The sequence below is a fragment of the Dermochelys coriacea genome, chromosome 6 (genome assembly GCF_009764565.3).
Source record: "Dermochelys coriacea isolate rDerCor1 chromosome 6, rDerCor1.pri.v4, whole genome shotgun sequence".
NCBI lineage: Eukaryota > Metazoa > Chordata > Testudines > Dermochelyidae > Dermochelys > Dermochelys coriacea.
The window spans coordinates 58175047-58195615 of record NC_050073.1 but is presented as its reverse complement, the minus strand read 5'-3'; the positions used below and the strand labels follow the sequence as shown (position 1 = coordinate 58195615).

Genomic DNA, 20569 nt, shown 5'->3' with positions numbered 1-20569 from the left:
GGCGAGGTAGAGGGACCCTGGAGGATCCATCATAGAGTGCGAAATCTTCGGGAAGCACGGACCGGCTCAGGAACTTCCAAACCCGGTGGAGGGCGGGGGGGGGTTCTGAAAGGGACGCACGCGCGCAAGAACTCGCAGAAACCATAGAGTCGAGGACCTCCTGGCGGTACAAACCGGCCTAGGAACAAGTCATGCATTTTCCTTTCTGTCCCACGGTGGCGCTGCAGCGAGTGAAGGGCACGTGACGACCACTGCCCGACAGGCGCGCGTTGTTTTGCCCATATGCGTCAATCCGCGACGTATGCGACGGAGGCGGAAAGGCCCAACATCCGGGTCTTAGTTCCGCCATGTTCTTTGCGCCCGGCGTCTCTGCGCGGGGGGTGGAGCCAGCGGCGGGAAGCGGAAGCGGAAGCGGAGTCCGGTCCTCCCTTGATTACCGATCGTGCTGTCACACGTGACTGAGCCGGGGGGCAGTGGACGCAGCAGCGGGTCGCGAGCGCTCTTCGCCGCGGTCAGGATGTCGGGCAAGGACCGAATCGAGATTTTCCCCTCGCGGATGTGAGTGACTCGCCCAGGCGGCGGCATCTGCCGGGGCCCCTCCCTTGCCGGAGCCGGGCTCCCCGCCTGGGCCCGGGCAGAGGCGGCTCCGGGGCTAGCGCAGTGACCGGGGAACGGGCGGGCGGGCGGCGTCACGGTGGTAGCTAGGGGCCAGTCAGGGAGCAGCTGGACCCCCGGCTCGGAGCCGCGCCGCAGATGGGAGCCGGGGGGAGCCCGCCCGCTTCGCCCAGTGGCCCTGCCCGTCGCTGCTTTGCCGATGGGATTCCGGGGTGTGGGAGCCACGTCGGCCCCAGCGAGTCGCTGTTCCCGGACCCCTTCCCCAGCCGGCCCATCACGCTCCCCCGGGGAACGGCCCAGGCTCTGAAACTAGGGTTGGGGATTCTACAAATTTCGGGTTTTGCTGTTTAGGTGCAGGGGCTGTAACGCGCTGAGTGTGACTCGTCCCAGCTTTGTCACTGTCCGGTTCCAAGGTCGGAAGAGACCGTTGTGATCATCTGCCCTGACCTTCTGTGTAACCCGGGCATAGGACTTCCCTGTGTCAATTCCTGTTTGAACTAGAGCGTGTCTTTTAGAAAAACCTCTAATCTTGATTATATCTGACGTGGGTTGTACAGGGCAGCTGGGGTCCCTGTATTTATTAGGAAAAGTGCACAGCGAGGAAGGAGTTTGACAGCCATGCCAGCTTGTAACATTTGTCTTGGTTGGTGAGCCACTTACTCCACATTGAGTAAAACCTCAGCCTTGCTGAGGTATGTTTGAACAGCTGTCAGGAATTGATTTCCTGCAGAAATTGCAACTCACAAATACCTGTGCTAAGAGTTTTGAACTGAGATCCTGCCTACTCCTGTGGATGTCAAATTCTGCTAATTTGTGCCAGAAAGTCCAAGCATCTAACGCATTCCTGGAGTTCTCAGTCCAATACTCAAAAGGAGTACTTGTGGCACCTTAGAGACTAACCAATTTATTAGAGCATAAGCTTTCGTGAGTTACAGCTCACTTCATTGGATGAAGTGAGCTGTAGCTCAGGAAAGCTTATGCTCTAATAAATTGGTTAGTCTCTAAGGTGCCACAAGTACTCCTTTTCTTTTTGCGAATACAGACTAACACGGCTGCTACTCTGAAACCAGTCCAATACTGAAACCCCTCATTCTTAGCAGTTCTGTCAACATACGTTTCTATTAAGTCTACTCCATGTCAGTAGCATTCCCTCCAAGTATCTTCAATGCGTTTGCAATCTTTTTAATGAATCCATTCAACTGAGTATCACTGAGGAACTTACAAGCAAATTGGACTCTGTCTTATACTGCTACATTAGTCTCCTACAAAACTCCATCATTAAGGCCAAAATTATAACTGGGTTAAAAAAAATGGTCCGGGGTGCAACCCCAATGCATGGGTTGTCCTTGAGCCTCTGGGTGCCAGAAGCTGGGACTGGACGCAGGATGGATCACTTGATGATTGCCCAGTTCTGTTCATTCTTTCTGAAGCATCTGGCACTAGCCCTTGTCAGCATCAAGGATACTGGGCTAGATGGACCATGGGTCTGACCCAGTATGGCGATTCTTATGATTTAAAAATTGCCAGTGATGGAGAATCTTATGTTCTCTTTATGGAAACTGTTTCAGGAGATGATCATATGGCCTGTGCAGATGTCTGTAGTTCCCTTGCTCTTGCAGAGGTAGTTTGCAATGTCATAATTCACTTAACTTCCCTTTGTCTCCTTATAACCAGAGATCCAAGTAGCTTACTTTTTTGTAGTGTTTTTATTGAGCGGTACAAATTCCACTGAATGCTATAAACATAAATAAAGGGGATCCTCAGAACCAGCAGTTTTCTGGGTGTGTAAAGCTTGGGCCACATTGATATATTCCATTTTATGGCAATAAAAATATAAAATTTGAAAATATAAAAAAAACTTCACATTTAAAGAAAAACAATCCATCACATAATATACTGGGTTGCTCTACAGTTGGTCTCTGCACACCATTTTTCTGTTAAACACACAACAAAAAATACAGACTTCATAAACAGAGGTCACATTTTAAGCTTCTTGATTTTGCCCATGCTCTGTTTGTATTTGTGGACATGGGGGAGAATGAGCATGAAGACTGAGCTGTGAAACTAGATCAGTTCTTCCTGGAGAAACCATCTCAGGATTGAGACTGGTAATGACCTCAGAAATTCAGTGACCATATAACTGGAGATTGAGGCCAGGTCTATGCTAGGAATACTTTGCCTGGCATAGGCAAAATAAGCTATTCTGGACAAAAGTATAGTTTTTCCAGTGTAACTGTATTTACACTAAGGACTCTTGCCTGCATAGCTATGTCTGTCACAAATCACAGCTTATCAGAGACTGTAGTGTAGAGCTGGCTTAAGCTTTTATACATAAAACTGATAAAGAATGGGACATGGGACAGGAGAAGAATGTATTGGTTTTGCTTTTACTTGAAAGAGGGTAGCTTTATGTAAGTTGGAAAATGAGACCTGTGATGGGAGGCAAACTCTATGCTTAGGGTTAAGGAAAGCCACGTATGAAGGCAGAACTTGACATTTACAGTCTTTGATATATAGCTGAGAATGGGGACATCCACTGAAATGCGCTTTTCCTTTAATTTCAGATAGAAATTATTAACTTCCCAGATATTTTAACTACTGCAAGTGGGATATGTAGGGTTCACAGCTAATTGTGTTGACAAAGGAAGTCAACTAAACAGAGAATAATCCCTATTCTCTGTAATTTTCCAGATGCTGATTTGTCATGTAGTCAGATGTCTTTGACAAAGCATGGAATATGGCCATCATTACAGCAGAACACAAGACACTTGAAAGTTTGAGTTATGAAACTGCAGTCTTGTAATGTTTCTACTCAAAAACTGTTCAGATTTCCAGGGTAGGAGCAACCAAACTTGAGCATGAGCAGGAGAGGGTTGTTAGTCTTGTATAAAATTGTGCTGATGGCTGCTGCTGTCAGCTTTAATATGTAGGTGGGTCCCAGCACATCATACTCCATCTTGATCTAAGTGGTCAGTTTGCAGTCTCTGCCTACATCTCCTTGTTGAAGTTGAGAATAGGTGTATGTGGTCCCAAAAGGTTCATTGACTGTTTATCTAGATAGCTCCATTTTCTATTGCTTGTCACTCCTGAAGCACAGATCACTAAACATTCTGCAAATGTGGATTCAGGGACACCCCAGGTTTAGAATTGGTGTGTATCTTCAACATATTTCCAGAAGAATACGACCAATTCTGAATGAGGGATATTTTGATAGAATTTCAAAAGAAAAAAATTTTGTTATGCAAAGTAAAACATGACTAATCCCTAGGGGCCAGAGAGCAGAACACAAGATCTTTCCATGTAGTGTTCTGAGTACAAATCGCTCTGGGAAGAAGGGTTAATGCTATGGGAAGGCATTTGAAAGTCTGGGATTTTGGATTCCGTTGACTCTGCTGCTGACTTGCGTGAACTTAACTCCTCTGATTCAGTTTACCCTTATGTAAAACAGGGATAACATTTATCTTCCTCACAGTAGAATTGTCTTTTAAAAAGCACTTCTGAGATCCTTAATCAAATTAGTGTGCAATGTTAATGTACAACAACCGAGGCATAACTGACTTTTTAAAATTTTGAATACCTGTCATATTCCAGATCTTCTTCTCTTCTTAAGATCAAAAATGCATCCCATGTAGAAAGATTATTATACTTACAAAGCAGAGCTTGAATTCATAGCTTCATTCATTCAAGCTGCATTCATAGAAATGCAGAATCATAGATGTGGGACACAAAGATAATTTATTAGGTTATCTGCCTTGTCTGGTTACTGCTACTGAATTGTCCTCTTCACTTTGTTCGCTACTGCTCTTGTTCAGTTAAATTTTAAATGTCCCAAGTGATGGATCTTCCATGACTTTTGTAGGGAGCCTATTATATAGGTGGATTTTTTTTTTCCACTGTTGTGAGCATTTTTGTAGTCTTCACAGTTGTCTAGAATATTTCATTCTGAGAATTATACCTTATTTTGAGAGTGCTCTCTCTAAAAAAACGATGGGAGGTGACTTGACTAGGGTCTCAGCAGAGAAGTAAACTCAGCAAGTTCTGTTAGTAATCTGTCTTCTCAATTGAACAGAATTTCTTACTCCATCTTGTTATTAGTGAAGTTTCTTATTGGCATAAATCTTTTCTACATCAAAGATGCTTGGTGAAGTCTTTTGTTCTAGCTGTTCTGGCTTGATAGTAAACAGGACTGTGTTTAATGCACACATGGAGTCTGTTAAATCTTGCTTGGACTAGAAAATGAGCCAGCCTTTGATAGTGAGATCTTGGAAAAAGCCAGTTGGTGCATGGCTGTGAAATCGCTGAACCTGTGTAAAATTCCAGGCATTGATTTCTTCTAAAAAGCAGGCTTCATTTTTATTCCCTGAATTGCAATCTACTGTGAACATTCAGAAGTTTCAGTGCGAATTGAGTTCTTGTCTGTTTAGGAATTTATATGGCCTGTGTTGCTGTGGTATCTCATAGTTTCACAGACATGAATGAATTTATTGCCTCAACATGCCTGTGAGGTAGAAAAGTGTTGTTTCTTACTTTATAGATGTGGAGGTAAATGGAAATTAAGTCCATGTCTACACTACTGCTATTGTCGGCAAAGCTTGTGTCGCTCAGGGTGCGAAAAAACACCCTCCGAGCAACATAAGTTTGGCTGGCATAAGGACACAGCGCTATGTTGGCGGGAGAACTTCTCCCACCAACATAGCTACTGCCGCTTGTTGGGGTTGGTTTAATTATGTTGACGGGTGAGTTCTCTCCTGTCAGCACAGAGAGCCGCTACACAAGCTATCTTACAGCAGTGCAACTGTAAGGTCTCTAGTGTAGACATGGTTTAAGTGTTTTTCCGAGGTCACACAGGAAGTCTCTGAGCTTGCCTTCACTGCAAAGCTAACTCAAGTTATAACCCAAGTGTTAACTCTAGCATATATGCTATGCACGCTCTCTCTGTATATAGACTAGGTCAGAGGTTCTCATGACAAATTTTTGGTGGCCTCAGAGTGTGGCCACCAACTCTTGCTGGTGGCCACTCATGCTTTTTTCTAAAATACTTAATTAGCTTTAGGAAAAAAATAAATATGCACGTATACAGGTCCAAATCATTGTAATTTATTTATTGCTAGCGAGGTAAGTCTGCTGTGAACAGTGATACTTGCAGGTTTGTTAACAAACCTGCAAGTATCACTGTTCACAGCAGACTTACTCAGCCCCAGCAAGCCTGGGGACAAATTAAACCCTGGATGGGGGGTTGGGGTAGGCAGCAGGGGCCAGGGGTGATGGAATTGGGGCGGGGGGCAAGGGGAGAATCTCTGTGGCTGGGGACAGAGCCCGAAGCTGCATAGCCTGGGGCCCACTGCCGTGCAGCCGGCATCTGAAGCCCTGCGGCCAGAGCCTGCCATCCTGCTATCCCAGGGGTGAAGACCAAAGCCTGAGCCCCACCACCTTTGGGAAGGTGGGGAACTCACCATTTGCCTGCTCCTTCAGCGTTGTATCTAGCTGTCTCCAGCGTGGGGCGGCCCAACCCCTGCTTGCAGTCCCAGCAGCCAACGTCAAGGTGGTGCATCGAGGAACAACAGGGAAGGGGAGGGGCTGCTGCTTTGTTTTCTCCCTCCCGCAAAAGCTCCTGGTGGCCGCATTTGAGAAACGCTGGGCTACGCTTTAGCCAAGTTAGCTGCTAACGTAACTGTTCTGAGTAACTCAAGCGTTTCACAGTGTGGCAGCCTTGCTGAAGCAAGAGGGAACTCAAGAGGTGCTCTCCAGTGAAGACACAGCTTATGGCAGCGATGTGACCTTGGTTTCAGTTCTCAAATCTTCCACAGGACTGAGTTTAATACTCAGTCCGGACCGTTCAGTGGGTAGTACTTTCAAATTAGGACTGCTTCCACCTGTCTCCACTGACTTGGAAATCTCCCACAGGATTTCTGAGGGTAGGGAATAACCCCACTTTCTAGACAGTGTTTGCTCTTTTCCAAAGGAGAGAGTGAGCTGCTGCTGAAAGTGTGGCTGCTGTTTCATCTTACCTGTTGCTGACTTTTTTTTTTAAAGACTTGAGATTCTTCAGAAAAGCCAGTTCTTGTTGGTTTCAATAGACAGACTAAAGTTTCATGAAGAATTGGTTGCCTTTGTTATTTGAGAAGCGCCAAAAACAAGAATATTAGAAAGTAGAACAAATGTCCTCAGGATGACAATGGGCTAGTTTTGGTTCCTATTGAATGGCTCTAGAGAAGTTGCATTCCAAAGAATTTTGATTGCGTATTGTGTGGCTTTCTATAATGGAATGGCTGAGCAAGGATTTGAATAACAGTGTCCGTATGTAGCACTTGTCAGCCTGTTGAGCTCTTCAGCTTTACAAACACTAACCCACCTTTTGAGATGGGTAAGTATAATTCCCATTTTTACAAATGAGAAAATGAGCCACGCCAAGTGGTTGCTCATGGTCAAGGAGACCAAGAAGATTAACATGCCTTCAAATGCTTCCTAATGTGTCTGTCATTTTCCATGTCAGAAATTATTTTGCTTTCTTCTGATCTTTCTGAGTGGTAGAAAAAAAAATCTCTTTTCCTGCTTAATAGGGCTCAGACCATCATGAAGGCTCGTTTGAAAGGGGCCCAGACAGGTCGCAACCTCTTAAAGAAAAAATCTGATGCTCTGACTCTTCGATTCCGACAGATACTAAAGAAAATCATTGAGGTAGGTGAATTCAGTTTCTACCATGTCTGCCTTGCTCTGTTAGGAAATTCTCTATGTTCTGTAAACCATGCTTTTCCATAGTGCTTCCATTGATATCGCTTTCACATAGGTTAGAATTTGGTGCAATTTTGCAGGTAACCTGTAGTCTGGTAAATAACACTGAAGTGATTTTAGTTTTTTCTATCTGAAGAAGCTGTGCAAGAGGCCTAAAACTCTATTTAGGAATTTAAACCCCTTTTATTTCTTCTCCAGTCAGCCATAAACCCTGCTTCCTTCTGTACCCAGAGCTGCCTACAGGCTTTCCTGAATTTTAGAAAACTGGCCAGTCCTGATGGTGTTGAGCATCATGAGACTGACTTTAACCTGCTTCCTTCACTCTGTCTGCCATGGACCATCGGTATCAGCTGCATGGTTAAACAAACTGCCAAGTAGAGACAGTAAACTCTATCCAGCTTGATCTTATCCCTTTTTCTGTAAAGGTACAGTGTTAATATGGGTTTGTGTGCACTTTGCAGCAGTAGCAGCAAACCCAAGATTTAACCATGGTGAGTGAAATGATGCTGAACATGAATTATGTTTGTCTATTCTTATAACTGAACTGTGTTCAGCATTACATTAGCTACAATTGCTGCTGACATCCCTGGTTAGCAATGTTTCCATTTCACTGTGTAGATAAGGCCTCAGAAGTGTTGTCTGGTTTCCTGCAGACTCAGTGAGGCAGCAGTGCACTGGCTTATACTCAAGTTTTTGGCTTCAGTATTTTTTTTAACTGTATGGGCTAGAAATGCTTAAATCTTATCTGTGCTGAGAAGACTTGGAAAAAGATTTCCCAGTAGTTCAGTTGAATCGCTGTAAAAAGCTGTTGGAGCCCTCTTGTGCTGTGCCCATTTTTATTTCCATGTTAAATCCTGGGATTCTCAGTTCACAATTATATGGTGGCCTTACAGGGGCATGCCATAAGCAGTCTTACATTGTGTATACATCCTAAAGATATAAAAAGTCACCTTTACATTTTAGTTTTTTTGTGCTGCCTCCTTGCTGGGTGTGACCCACTGTTGGGAAACCTCAGGATACAGGATTCTTTTGTCTTTAACTAGGTACAGCAAACAGCTGTCAATGATTAATGTCCCATCCTGAGGTGACAGCTTTTCAGCTGTAGGGTTGAGTTATTTTTGTTCAGTTTTAAAATTGCGTCTGGTCTCTTTATAGACTAAGATGTTAATGGGTGAGGTGATGAGAGAAGCTGCATTCTCACTTGCTGAGGCAAAATTCACGGCTGGAGACTTCAGGTGAGGATCACTGATTTGTACTGTACTGCTACCTGGAGAATCCCCAACTTTCCTTTCCCAGGAAAAGAGGACAACCAGCAGGCTGTTGTTTCCACTCTTAGGAGAAGAGTGGAAGAAAGGAAAGTTCTGTAATAGATGCTGGGAAAGGGAAAGGCAGCCTCATGATAAATTGGGTACAATCAATCAAGGGTGGGAGCAGAAGGTGGGTAAAGGAGAGAGAAACAGTTTGTGTTGAGGAAATATTCATCACTTTGGAAGTCAAACAAGCACATCAGCTGGAAGAAGCAGCTTTCAGCTAAGTGTAAATGTAAATCCCTTAGGTGAGCCAGTGGTTGCTTCTGCAGCTTGGAATTTAAAGTGCAGGGAAATCAGAAAGTGTAAGAGAAGGCTGGTCTAGTTCTCCCTTTTGCTCTGTATTGCTGAGTTGTATAGTCAGATTCTCCTCTTCCATGGTTTCATCACCTTTTCTCAGTAACTCCCAGGGAGAATTACTATGCTGATGACTGTCTAGGGCAGTGGTCTCCAACCTTTTTATGCCCAAAATCACTTTTTGAATTTAAGGGCAATCCAGGATCGGTCGCATTCACTCCACCCCCCCAACTGTCAGGGTGGTTAAGCACTGGAATTAATTGCTTGAGGAGGTTGTGGAATCTATCATTGGAGATTTTTAAGATCAGGTTAGACAAACACTTGTCAGGAATGGTCTAGATAATACTTGTCCTGCCATGAGTGCAGGGGACTGGACTAGATGACCTCTCAAAGTCCCGTCCAGTCCTATGATTCTATGCACAGTCACACAAAATCCAACTTAATGCTGGAACCTTGGCCCAGATTTCAGGTTTTTTGAGTTCTCGTGTAAATTAGAGCCATAATATTACTAGAATATTTGTGTGGTTTTCTGCCAGATAAATAACTCCTTTTCAGGCATTGATTTGACGTTGGAAAGAGCCTTGATGGACCAGGTGTGCATTCTAGATACTTGGCCTCTTTAAATTTACTAATGGATGCAGTCTCCTCAGTTAGTTTCATAGCTCTTTTGTGTTAGCTTTTGATTTCTATGTAAAAGCTTTCTTCATTGAACTGCTAGTGTGGATGAGCTAATCTTCGGAAAACTCAATGCCAGAGCTGGAGACTTGTTCCATGAATCCTCGAAGCAGTTTGACTGCTGCTTAACCATTGCACACACTGATGAATTCATGACTTGATTTTACCCATTTAAGGTGCATTTTCTTCTCTTCAGTACCACTGTGATCCAGAATGTGAACAAAGCTCAAGTCAAGATCAGAGCTAAGAAAGACAACGTAGCAGGTGACTATCTCCCCACCTTAGCCAAGTACAAGTATGTCACAGGTCCATTTATGTTTCCTGGAAAATACACGGATGGTTTGTAAACAGAATGTACGTCTCCTCTTCTGCATTTCTCTTCTCCCCTCCTCCTTTTATTACTAGGGACACTTGCATGTGAAAATAAGACTACAAATTCATTTGGTCTCCATAATTGTTACAGTAAGAAATTTTGCAGTCAGGGAAACAGGGGAGGATGGCCTTGGATTAAGTCATTTAGTCCACTTTTGTTGGTGCCAGGTATGGTTTTCCACTGCAGCCTATTCTTCAGAGCTTTGTTGAGTCCAGCTTTAATGTCCCAAGCAGTGGGGCTTCCACTGCTTCCCTCAGGCCAGCTACACCATGTTCTAGTAGATATGTGTGGAAGTTTTTTAGTATATGCAGCTCTAACTTTCGTTTTTCATCCTGTTATTCCTAGTTATACAACCTAGATCACATGGAACAGTTCCTTTCAAATACTTGTGCAAATATATTCCCCTCAGACATCACTTAACCCAACTACACATATTACGTAGGATCTTTTGATGTTTCCTCAGATCATTTTCTCAAACCACTTAATTTTTGTTCCTCTTCTCTATGCTTCCTTTAACTTATGAACATATTTTTAGTATCTCATTGGCTGTACGAAGGACTTAACAGCTTGTTTTATAACATGCTTCTGTACACAACCCTTAAAATCTCATTGGCTGTTTTTGCTGTTGTATTCCATTACGAACATAAGAATGGCCATACTGGGTCAGACCAATGGTCCATGTAGCCCAATATCTTGGGTTTTGACAGGGGCCAGTACAGATAGGGACTGAACAAAACAGGGTAATTTCGAGTGATCTTTTCCCTGTTGTCCAATCCCAACTTCTGGCATTTGGAGGTTGAAGGACGCCCAGAGGATGGGGTTGTGTCCCTGATTATCTTAGCCATGGGTGGACCTATTAGCCATCTGCCATGAACTTATCTAATTCTTTTTGAACCAGCTTATTATTTTTGGCCTTCACAACATCCCATGCAATGAGTTCCATGGGTTAACTGTGCACTATGTGAAGAAATACTTTCTTTTGTTTGTTTTAAACCTGCTCCCTATTAATTTCATTGGGGGAACCAGATTCTGTGTTAGGCGAAGGAGAAAACACTTTCCTATTCACGACCTTTGTATTGTATCCCCCATAAATCTCTTTAAGCATCACTGCTTCCAGATGTCTCGGAACATCCTCAGTTATACTGTGTGTGCATGTGCACCACTTCAAAACAACCAGATGCACCCTAAAGGCAGGATTCTGCCTTCAGAAAGGGAAGAAGGATCTATAAATCCAGTCCCTCACCTTGCCTAAATGAAGTGAGAGTACATAAATTGCTGTCTGGTCAACTTTTGACAATCAGACAATGCATAACTATTTCTCTTTGCTCACAATTTCTGATAACTGGATGATAAAGAAGAAAATCATGGTTTTGAATATGCAAGTGTCTAAGCCAAGTTGGTTCAAACTTAAAATAAATAAATAGACTTCTAGCTGAGGGAGCATGGAGAGTTTCAGCACCCAAAGAATTTAATGTTAGGAGCAATTATGGGAGAAGGAAGAGGCTAGAATTGAAGTTGAACTAACATTAGCTACAGCGTGTTCTGCCTTTGTAAAAAATACTGTAGTCTGAAATAAATAAAACATTCAGTGATTCTTACACAAACTCTTGTGTGTCTAACAGGTGTAACCTTACCAGTGTTTGAACATTACCAAGAAGGAGGTGACAGTAAGTACAAAATGAGGTTTTTTTTGTCTTCAGGTGCTTGCGAAAAATACTTGGGTGTCCTGGAAACCTTTATCAGTGAAACCCTGACAACACAGGAACTGGTAATGCAAGTTTTCTCCATGTTGCTCTGCCAGCGCTGACCTTCAGGGGTTGCCTTTGAGGCCAGAGGGGAGTGAAGCTTTGTTCTGTATGCTGAAATTCCTAATAGGAGGTCACTCCTGAGGTGCAGACACCTGTCTGCGAGTGACTAAGTGGGATTAGCAGACTTTATAGTCCACTGAACAGCCATCCAACAGTAGTGATGGTCAGTAACTAAGAATGTTTTCAATATTAGAACTGCTCACTGAGAGGTGAAGGATTCAGCATTCCATTAGCAGTCCCATAAGTATTCCTGTACTTGTGCTCTGGCAATTTTGTTGAGAGGCTTCATTCTTCCTAATGCCACTGCTGTTTGATGGGTTATTTCAGGTTATGAGTTGACTGGCTTAGCTAGAGGTGGAGAGCAGCTGGCAAAATTGAAGAGGAACTATGCCAAAGCAGTGGAGCTGCTTGTAGAACTGGCCTCGCTCCAGGTAGGTGGGAGCAGAAGATGAGCTAAAGGGGTTCCGGTTTCTCTGTTGTTCGATGGACGAACTTGGTGGCTAAGGATGTAGTAACCCCTTGATCTCTGAGCGTTGTATGTGGAGAACGAAGGGCTGCTCACAATACTGCAGTTCTTTTTCAGTTTGTCTTCTCATCAGGGTCTTGAGCTTCTTTCCTTTTTCTACCCTACTTCTCCCACACCTGCAACTGTTGCTGGCAGGCATAGACACTGCATGTTAATCACTCCTCTGAATTCTCTTTGTCCTCTGCAGCCTCTCCTCCTGAAAATGCGTGAGAGAGAGACTGAATAGCTGCATTAGCTACTCACAAGTATAGCTCTGCAGGGATCTTTTTGTGGCCAGTTTTCTTACTGTTATTTTGAACTCTTAAGATGCCTGGCTAGTAAACGCCCCCCTTTGGGTTACTGGCATGTAACACTAGGTTAGTTACGGCAAGTATTTAGTCACAGCATACTAACCTGATGTCCATGAGAATGTACCCGTTTGCACAAGGGCAGGGCAGAATTTAGCCTTTAAAGCAAGCATGCTTGGCTCCCTAAAGCCATCTACACTTGTTGGATGGTAAAAATACTGTGTCTCATTTGGTTTTGTATTATTTAATCTCACTTTGTCATAGACTTCGTTTGTTACACTGGATGAAGCCATTAAGATAACAAACCGGCGTGTGAATGCTATTGAACATGGTGAGTGAGTTGGAGCCTTTCCCCTTTAAGACACTTAACTGATTTTTTGAGCCTCCTTAGGAGAAGAAGAGCAACATAGAGTCCTGGCAACTCTTCATTGGTCTGCTTTGCTGTTAAGGGGATTTCTGCCTTGATCAGGAGTTGCTATAACAATATTACGTAGGTGGAGAATAAACCAGGAACTATATTGTAAATAAAAATGCAAATGTGCATTAGATATGGGTTGCAAGTCTTGCAAGGACTAGATGAAAGGAAGCTGTACTGTGGTCCATAGAGCATTTGCTGATGCTCCATGGATGCCTGTCTAGCCACATGATGCCAACTCTCCCCCTTGTTTTCAGACATTATCTTGCATTGAGATCTAAGAATATAACTTTGTCATTTTTCCATGTAAGTGATTGCTTTTGTTGTCATAGAGGTGTTAAGAGATTTTGAATGGGGTGGGGATGGGAGGTGGTCAGTCATAGATTCTAGTGAGATCCCTTTCGTGGCCCCCACTGAAACTTCAGTGAGTGGAATCCAAGCATCTGTGCTTTGAATCTCCTGGGGTGTATTAAGCTTCTTGACCCTGAATGGATCCTGGGGTCCCTGGGTGCATATCTTCTGTTTTAGCATCACCCTTCTGAGTGCTGGAATCTGCTCTCTGGCCACCTTGCCCTGCTGGGCACAGCGCTGACCCTTCAGACTCCCCAGTACTCAAACCCCCTTACCCCCACCACCCAGAACTCCACTCAACAGGTGTGAAGCTTCTGGTTAACAATATAACTCTCTCCAGGGTACACCGTAGTTGTGAAGCAGTCAACACTCTCTCACTCTTTGTTCAATCTGTGAACTTTATGCTCTTTTTTTATATTTAATCCACGTAAAGCACAGGAGAGTACAGATTACATAAAACCTCCTTAAACAATGTCCTCCCTTGCTCACCCTTCCCTTGGGAGATTATCTGTGTTCTATCTGTTAGCAGGCAGGGTCTTTCACCTCCTTGCTTACCCTGTGCCCCTGCAGCCCCTCATGTAACTCTGGTGCAAAATGGCTCTCTTCCCCCATTCCCCTCTGATATATCCTTCAGACTCCTGCTGGGATCACTTGTTTCCTTTGTTCTGCCTATTAGTGATTTTCTATTACTGCCAACTTCTTTTCAAACAAGAAGGATCCTTGCCTGGTCCTATTGTTGAGATACCGTGCTCTGCATAGCTCAAGTAGTTGATTTTTCATCAGCTGTTCAAAATTCATTTCCCCCTATTTCTCTTCACTATTCCTTTCCTGAAAAATCTGAGGCTTTTCTCTTCACTGTTGTGGCACTTATAGCAATTCACACTGTCCTAGATCCCACACCCATTGTCACCAGATATGTCACAATCAGCACAATTGTCTCATGGAAGTTTTCCCTCCCATTACCAATTACTTTCTTACCATGTTCTGAGGAATTTTGAGAATTCCTTATGCAGGAAAGAGAAGACACGGGAGTTATGATTGGGCTACAACTATCATTAAAGTAATTTTAATGACATGCTTTGTCTCAACTTTCTTCTGCTAAATATCTCAGATGTACAGGGTGTGACAGGTTGGGTCACAGAGACCCCTTTGGAACTGTCACCTCATATGCTGGGACTACCTTGAGCCAGTTTTCCCTGCTAGTTTGGGCCTGCAGAACCCTGCCTTGTTGAGCCAGACATGCTAGTCTGCTCCAACACAGACTCAGGGTCTGAACCATGTGCCCCAAAGCTGCAGGCTTAACTGAAAACAGCTTAAGAAATGCTCCTGTCTCTAGCGCCCAGCTCCAAACCCCATTTTACTCTGTAAAAAGCTTATACAGAGTAAACTCAAATTGTCCACCCTCTAACACTGATAGAGAGATGCACAGCTGTTTGCTTCCCCCAGGTATTAATTACTTACTCTGGGTAAATTAATAAGCAAAAGTGATTTTATTAAATATAAAAAGTAGGATTTAAGTGGTTCAAAGTAATAACGGACAGAACAAATTAAGTTACCAGGTAAAATAAAACAACACACAAGTCTAAGCTTAATACATTTAAGAAACTAAATATAGGTAAATCTCACCCTCAGAGATGTTCCAATATGCTTCTTTCACAGACTAGACTCCTTTCTAGTGTGAGCCCAATCCTTTCCCTGGTAGAGTCCTTGTTCCAGCTCAGGTGGTAGCTAGGGGATTTCTCAGGACTGCAGCCCCTTTGTTCTGTTCCATCCCCTTTTATAGCTTTGGCACAAGGGGGGGATGTTTTGTCTCTCTGGGTCCTCCTTCTATGTGGAAAAGCACCAGGTTTAAGATGGATTCTAGTACCAGGTGACATGATCACGTGTCCTGTGAGATCCCAAGCCTTCATTCTTCCTGGCCTGACTCACAGGAAGGCTTGCAAGTAAACAGAGCCATTGTCATAGTTGGTGGGAGCCATTAAGGTTCCAAACCACCTTTAATGGCCCACAATTTGCATAATTACAATAGGACTTCAGTTCTATTTCATACATCTAGTTTCAGATACAAGAATGATACATTCATACAAATAGGATGACCACACTCAGTAGACTATAAGATTTGTAATGATACCTTAAAGACCTTTTGGATGAAGCATATTCCACTTGTATTATATTCAACACATTAGCATATCTTCATAAAATTATATGGAGTGCATCATCACACAGGGTAATGAGGGCTCTAGAAACGCTTATGGTAGATTGTGCTATCTCCTAGGAAACTATGTCTTCAAACACAATTTCATATCCTCCATGCCAGTGAGTAACTCCTATCTCTCTCATTTGCCTTTGGTGTCATCTCTGGGCCTGAACTCCTTGTCCCTTCTGTTCCTGATGGTGGAATCTGTCTTTTGCCACTCTGCTGTGTTGCTTGTATACAACCCTGCTGTAGGTCCCTCTACTAAGCCATCCAGTTTTAACCTCCTGCCACTTAGATTATTTCAAGGGCCTCCTCAAGATCCAGATCTCCAGACTTCTTTTGCCTTTTCAGATATACAAAGAAGCATGACATTGAACTCCATCTTCAACTCCTTTGCACTGCTTACTTCAGGATTCAAGTCTAAATTGTCCCCCTTGTTAAGCAATGCAGCTTTCCATGGACTTGCTCCTTCAAGCTTACAGGTCTTGTCTTTTCTTCCCCTCACTGCTCACACACTTCACTCATTTAGCAGTGACCTCCGCCCTGGTCTTCCAAACAAGCTTGACACTGTTTGTGAGAGAGCCTTCTCTTTCGCAGATCCTATTGTTGGCAGTAGTCTTTCAGAATTGACTAGCTCTCATGTCAAAGCTGTGCTGAAAATGTCATCTCCTACTCTTGTCCTTATGACTGAATTTATTTTGCCATACTGACATGCCATACCATGCTGCTGCACCACATACTGTCTGACATCATTGTCTCCATTGGCATAGAATTTGTATGAAAGATATTGTACAACTTAAATTTATAGCACCCTTCATCCAGAAAGGAGCCCAAAGCATTTTATAAATTAGGGATCTTATCATGCATAACTTAAACATGGCACTGCAAAGTTTAACTTTGCAGAGCAGTGCTGTGCAATCATTCAGGATAGGAAGTAGTGGGTAAAAAAAGTCACATCCAACAAAATGCTGAAAGAACCAGTGGTAGAAGAACATAGGCAGAAGAATGTTTCTGAAATTGAAATTTGGCCAATACACTGTGGTTAAGACCTTCATTGTTATGGAAATGGCCTGGGACCTTGACCTTCAGGAGTGGTCAAAGATCTTGTTACACCTTATCCAAAAGAGTACCTATTTCAGCACATACTCTGTTCTCCGGGATATTGGTTCCGTACCTACAGAAATGGGTTTGCCTTGCCGGCCTCCCATGTCAAGCCTCAGCCTCATCTGAGGAGATCTGTGTAAGATTATATGGATGCAGAAAGAAAGCAAATCATTCAGTCTCATTATTGTAGGACAAGGACCTGAAGTTGTGGAATGAAAAGTTTTAAGTTGGACATGGGGGGGGGGAATTGTCCACAGAAAAAAAACTTACTGACTTCACTACTTAGTTCTCCCCATTCAACCTTCATTGGAAGCTGGTGCAAGCTGCCGCCTCCATTGAATTATTGGTGCAGGTTATGAAATGCTGAGCCCTGTTAAAGAAAAGTGCGGTGTTTGGTTACTCGCTCTTAATGAAACACTGCAGTTCTTTCTGTCAAAATAAGGGAGGCATTTACACTCCCTCAGACAAGCAGATCACTTGGCTGACTTTGAATGTATGTGATCTCTCCTCACTGTACATTCTGTGTTTGCATGAATAATATGGTAGTGATTCTTCCTATGTTTTAGTGATTATTCCCAGGATTGAGCGCACACTGTCCTATATCATCACGGAGCTGGATGAGAGAGAGCGAGAGGAGTTCTACAGGTAAGTGATCTGAATGGAGGGGGTCGTGCTGGTCCCTCTTCCTTCTCACAAATTGACTCCTTTGAGAAAGAAATGGTAGTGATGGCGTAGAGAAGAACTGTGCAGGAGGCTTGACTATTGACATTCTGCTTTTAGAAACTATCCAGTGCTTATTGCATGTGCAGGTCACCAGTGCTGCCCAAGCACAGGTTCACAGCCACTTCCCTCCTAGATGGGAGTAAACCTCTGCTACTATGCTGTGTGGTTCTTGACACCCCGTGCAGAGGTCTTGGGAGGGAATGGTGGAGCACTGCAGTGCATATTGAATGTCCTGCTTTAAGGACCTATTCTGTAGATCTAGTTGCCCTCTCCTCTCAGATTCTATGGGAGTTTGCTCTGGGACACCTTCCTTAGCTGGTGTGGCTGCTCCTGTGTATGCTGTTTCCAGAGCCTTGAGAAGAGAAGTGATGGAGCCACTAAAATCAAACCTTAAGCAAAATGGGGCTTTCCTTGCTTCCAGCTGACAGAAATAGAGCAGGTGGGGGTGTGATTCTTTCCAAGAGACTTCAAAAAACTTTCTAACATTTGCCCTTGAGAGTAATTGCTGTAGGTGCCACAAGGATGTGATGTGATCACAATGGGGGCTGGGGGGGAGAAATGGTCTGTGCAATTGTGAATGGGGAGGTGGAGGTTGATCCATACTCAGCTCTCAATCTATTACGATGTGTTCACCACCCAAAAGTTTGAAAACCCTCTCGTTTAAGGGATCAAGAGGCAAACTAGAAAAATACCGGTCCAGAGTGTTTTTGATGGATGATTCTGCAAACTTTCAAGGGCTGTGGTGAGAGAATCTTGGAAAGGTCAAGCTTAACAGGATAGGACTAGGGGAAAGACATTAGTACCAGGTGAAAGGAGGCAGGGCTAAACAGTCACATCTTTCTGTCCTATGTGAAATTCAGATTGAAGGAAGCTGGCTCGTCCATCTCTTGTACCCCTTTATTTATTTACATTGTTTAGCATTAAGCTTTCTCAATTAATGAACTTCTAAAAAGGCTCTCTACCTGTCTGTTCCTTTGCACCTTTATTCTTTCCTTGTGCTGACTCATTCTCCCATGAATCCCACCAGGTGTCTTAGATTTTCCCCAGTCACTGTGGGGAGTGTTCAGAGGCTCTCCTATAAGCTGGAGAGGACTAAGTTAGGAGATGGTATGGCATTGATTGGCCAGCTCACCAGGGTGAACAGCTCATTGCATAGAGAGGGACACTCAGTCTTAATCTAGTTTCAAATCAAGCAGAGGGAGTTAAACACTAATCAGCCACTCAGCCTATCCTTTTGGTGGCAGAGGGATGGCCTACTCTAGTCCTGGGCTTTGTGCCACTGGAAGGAAATTATTGCCCATTAGAGACAGGCAACCTGGTGCCAAGAAGCTGAAGTTTGAGGAAAGGTTAAAAGAAATGGTCTCTTTCTTGCTGGGGGGGGAAGGAGATAGAAGGGAAAAAAAACAAAACCACTAAGAGGTTTTAAGGTTGTAATTGTGGCTAAAAATATTGGAGAGTAGCTGAAGCCAGGTGCTCAGTTCAGATCTAAGGTTCAAGCTAAGAACAGGAAAGTGAGGAGTAAACTGCATGCAGGTCAAACTAGTTCACTCCAGAGTAACATGCCTATAGAATGCCAAGTGTATACAGGTAAGGTGCCTCTCTTGCTGGAGTAGGAATTGATGGATCTTCAGACAAGACAGATTTAGTATGTTTTACAGGTCAGCATATTGGGGCCCAGAGAGTATCTTGCTGTACCTACATGTAACCTAACATGTCAAATGTATTGCATCAGCTGTCTTTCCCAGGGCTCCCCAGAGGACCGATGGAAAAGCTGAACTGTTGGAGCATATCTTAATTTCTTAGGAAGAGGCACCATCAATGCAGGCATTAAATATCACCCCAATTCTCTCACAACAGGTTAAAGAAGATCCAGGAGAAGAAAAAAATATTGAAAGAAAAGAATGAGAGAGAGCGGGCGTTACGGAAAGCTGCTGGGGGGGAACATGAACCTGCCAATCTCCTAGCAGAAGAGAAGGATGAAGACCTCCTCTTTGAGTAGCTCTGTCGGACAGGGAGACCTAGACGGCAGCATGTTAACTTATGTAATTCTGGACATTTATGTGGCTCTTCATTTGGTATATTAGCCTGTGAGCTCCATTGATTGTGGTTTTTCCCAAGATGAGAACTCTGGGGGCTTTTTTTGGTGGGGTGTAGAAGCAGAAAAAAGAGACTAGCAGGAAGTCTGGTCTCTAGTGTAAGGGAGAGGTTCTTGCTACTGCCAATCTACCACCACCTGTTTGCTTCTTAATGGCTACTGAATCTCTACTGCTCTTGATTAAGGATGTATTTATAGCAATCATACCCTCCTTTCCTGTCCTTCCTACCTTTAAAACAGTGGAAAACACTCCTTATAAGGGAGGGAAAAAACCCTATGTGCATGTTAACAGGTGAAAGTAGGTGTTGCTATAATTAACTTGCAAAGTATTAATGATTATTCAGGCTAAACTTATTGGTGGAAGACATCTTCCATTTTGTGTAACTGTGGGAGAAAATTCACGTGTCTATGCTGTAGGATAGTAAAAGAATTTTAAATGTTACTGTCTGGTGTCTACCCTAAGGTTTTGCTAAGTAGGAGACAAAGTTGCTACTTTCATGACCCTGGAAACTGGCATAGCAGGCTCAGTAACAGTGCAAGCTTTTCCCTTGCTTTGTAGCAACTGTACCTTATTCCTGAACCAGAGGGGACCACTGGACCCTTTGTGTCTCTCCTGAGGTGATTATGAAGGGGGATGAGTGCTATGGATCACATTCTAGTGTAACCTTGACTGAAATGGCAAAGCCATTTTCTACAGGCCACTGAGCAGCTTTATATAGGACTTTAAAATCCCTGTTGTGTTAAGTGTAGATAGACAAGGCTATTCTTCTTCTCAGGGGTTAAACACAGCAGTACAATACATGCACAGAGGCAACATTATTTATGGCATGTCTGAGTTTGAAGACTGAGTACATTCCTGCTCCCATGTGTGGTACAGGCTTACAGCTAGAGCTGTGATGGGGGTGGTGAGGCTGCTGCTAGGCTTCCCATTCCCACTTGACTGAGCTCAGCCTAATTTGTAGTCTTCTCTATCAACTACATGCATGCCCCTAAGCTGTGTCCACACTGTTAAGATACTTATGGTATTTATTTTGAGCTTAAGGGGCGCTTAGTGCTTTTTAAAA

General features: G+C 43.6%; 1 protein-coding gene across 1 annotated transcript; it reads left to right on the top strand.

Moving 5' to 3' along the window:
• The first annotated feature begins 12 nt into the window (after nt 1-12).
• ATP6V1D (ATPase H+ transporting V1 subunit D) lies at nt 13-20538 on the top strand. The gene is made up of 9 exons (XM_038405039.2): nt 13-558; nt 7176-7293; nt 8503-8582; nt 9823-9890; nt 11622-11666; nt 12135-12238; nt 12885-12951; nt 17254-17332; nt 19268-20538. Exons 1-9 carry the CDS (start codon nt 518-520, stop codon nt 19407-19409), a joined length of 744 nt encoding a protein of 247 aa, XP_038260967.1. The 5' UTR covers nt 13-517; the 3' UTR covers nt 19410-20538.
• The last annotated feature ends 31 nt before the right edge of the window (nt 20539-20569 follow it).

Excerpts from the sequence above, each read along its gene's own strand:
- ATP6V1D (XM_038405039.2), top strand. The coding sequence starts at position 518 with ATGTCGGGCAAGGACCGAATCGAGATTTTCCCCTCGCGGAT. Across the intron at positions 8,583-9,822 it reads TTCACGGCTGGAGACTTCAG|TACCACTGTGATCCAGAATG; the intron begins GTGAGGATCACT and ends TCTTCTCTTCAG. Across the intron at positions 11,667-12,134 it reads TTACCAAGAAGGAGGTGACA|GTTATGAGTTGACTGGCTTA; the intron begins GTAAGTACAAAA and ends GGGTTATTTCAG.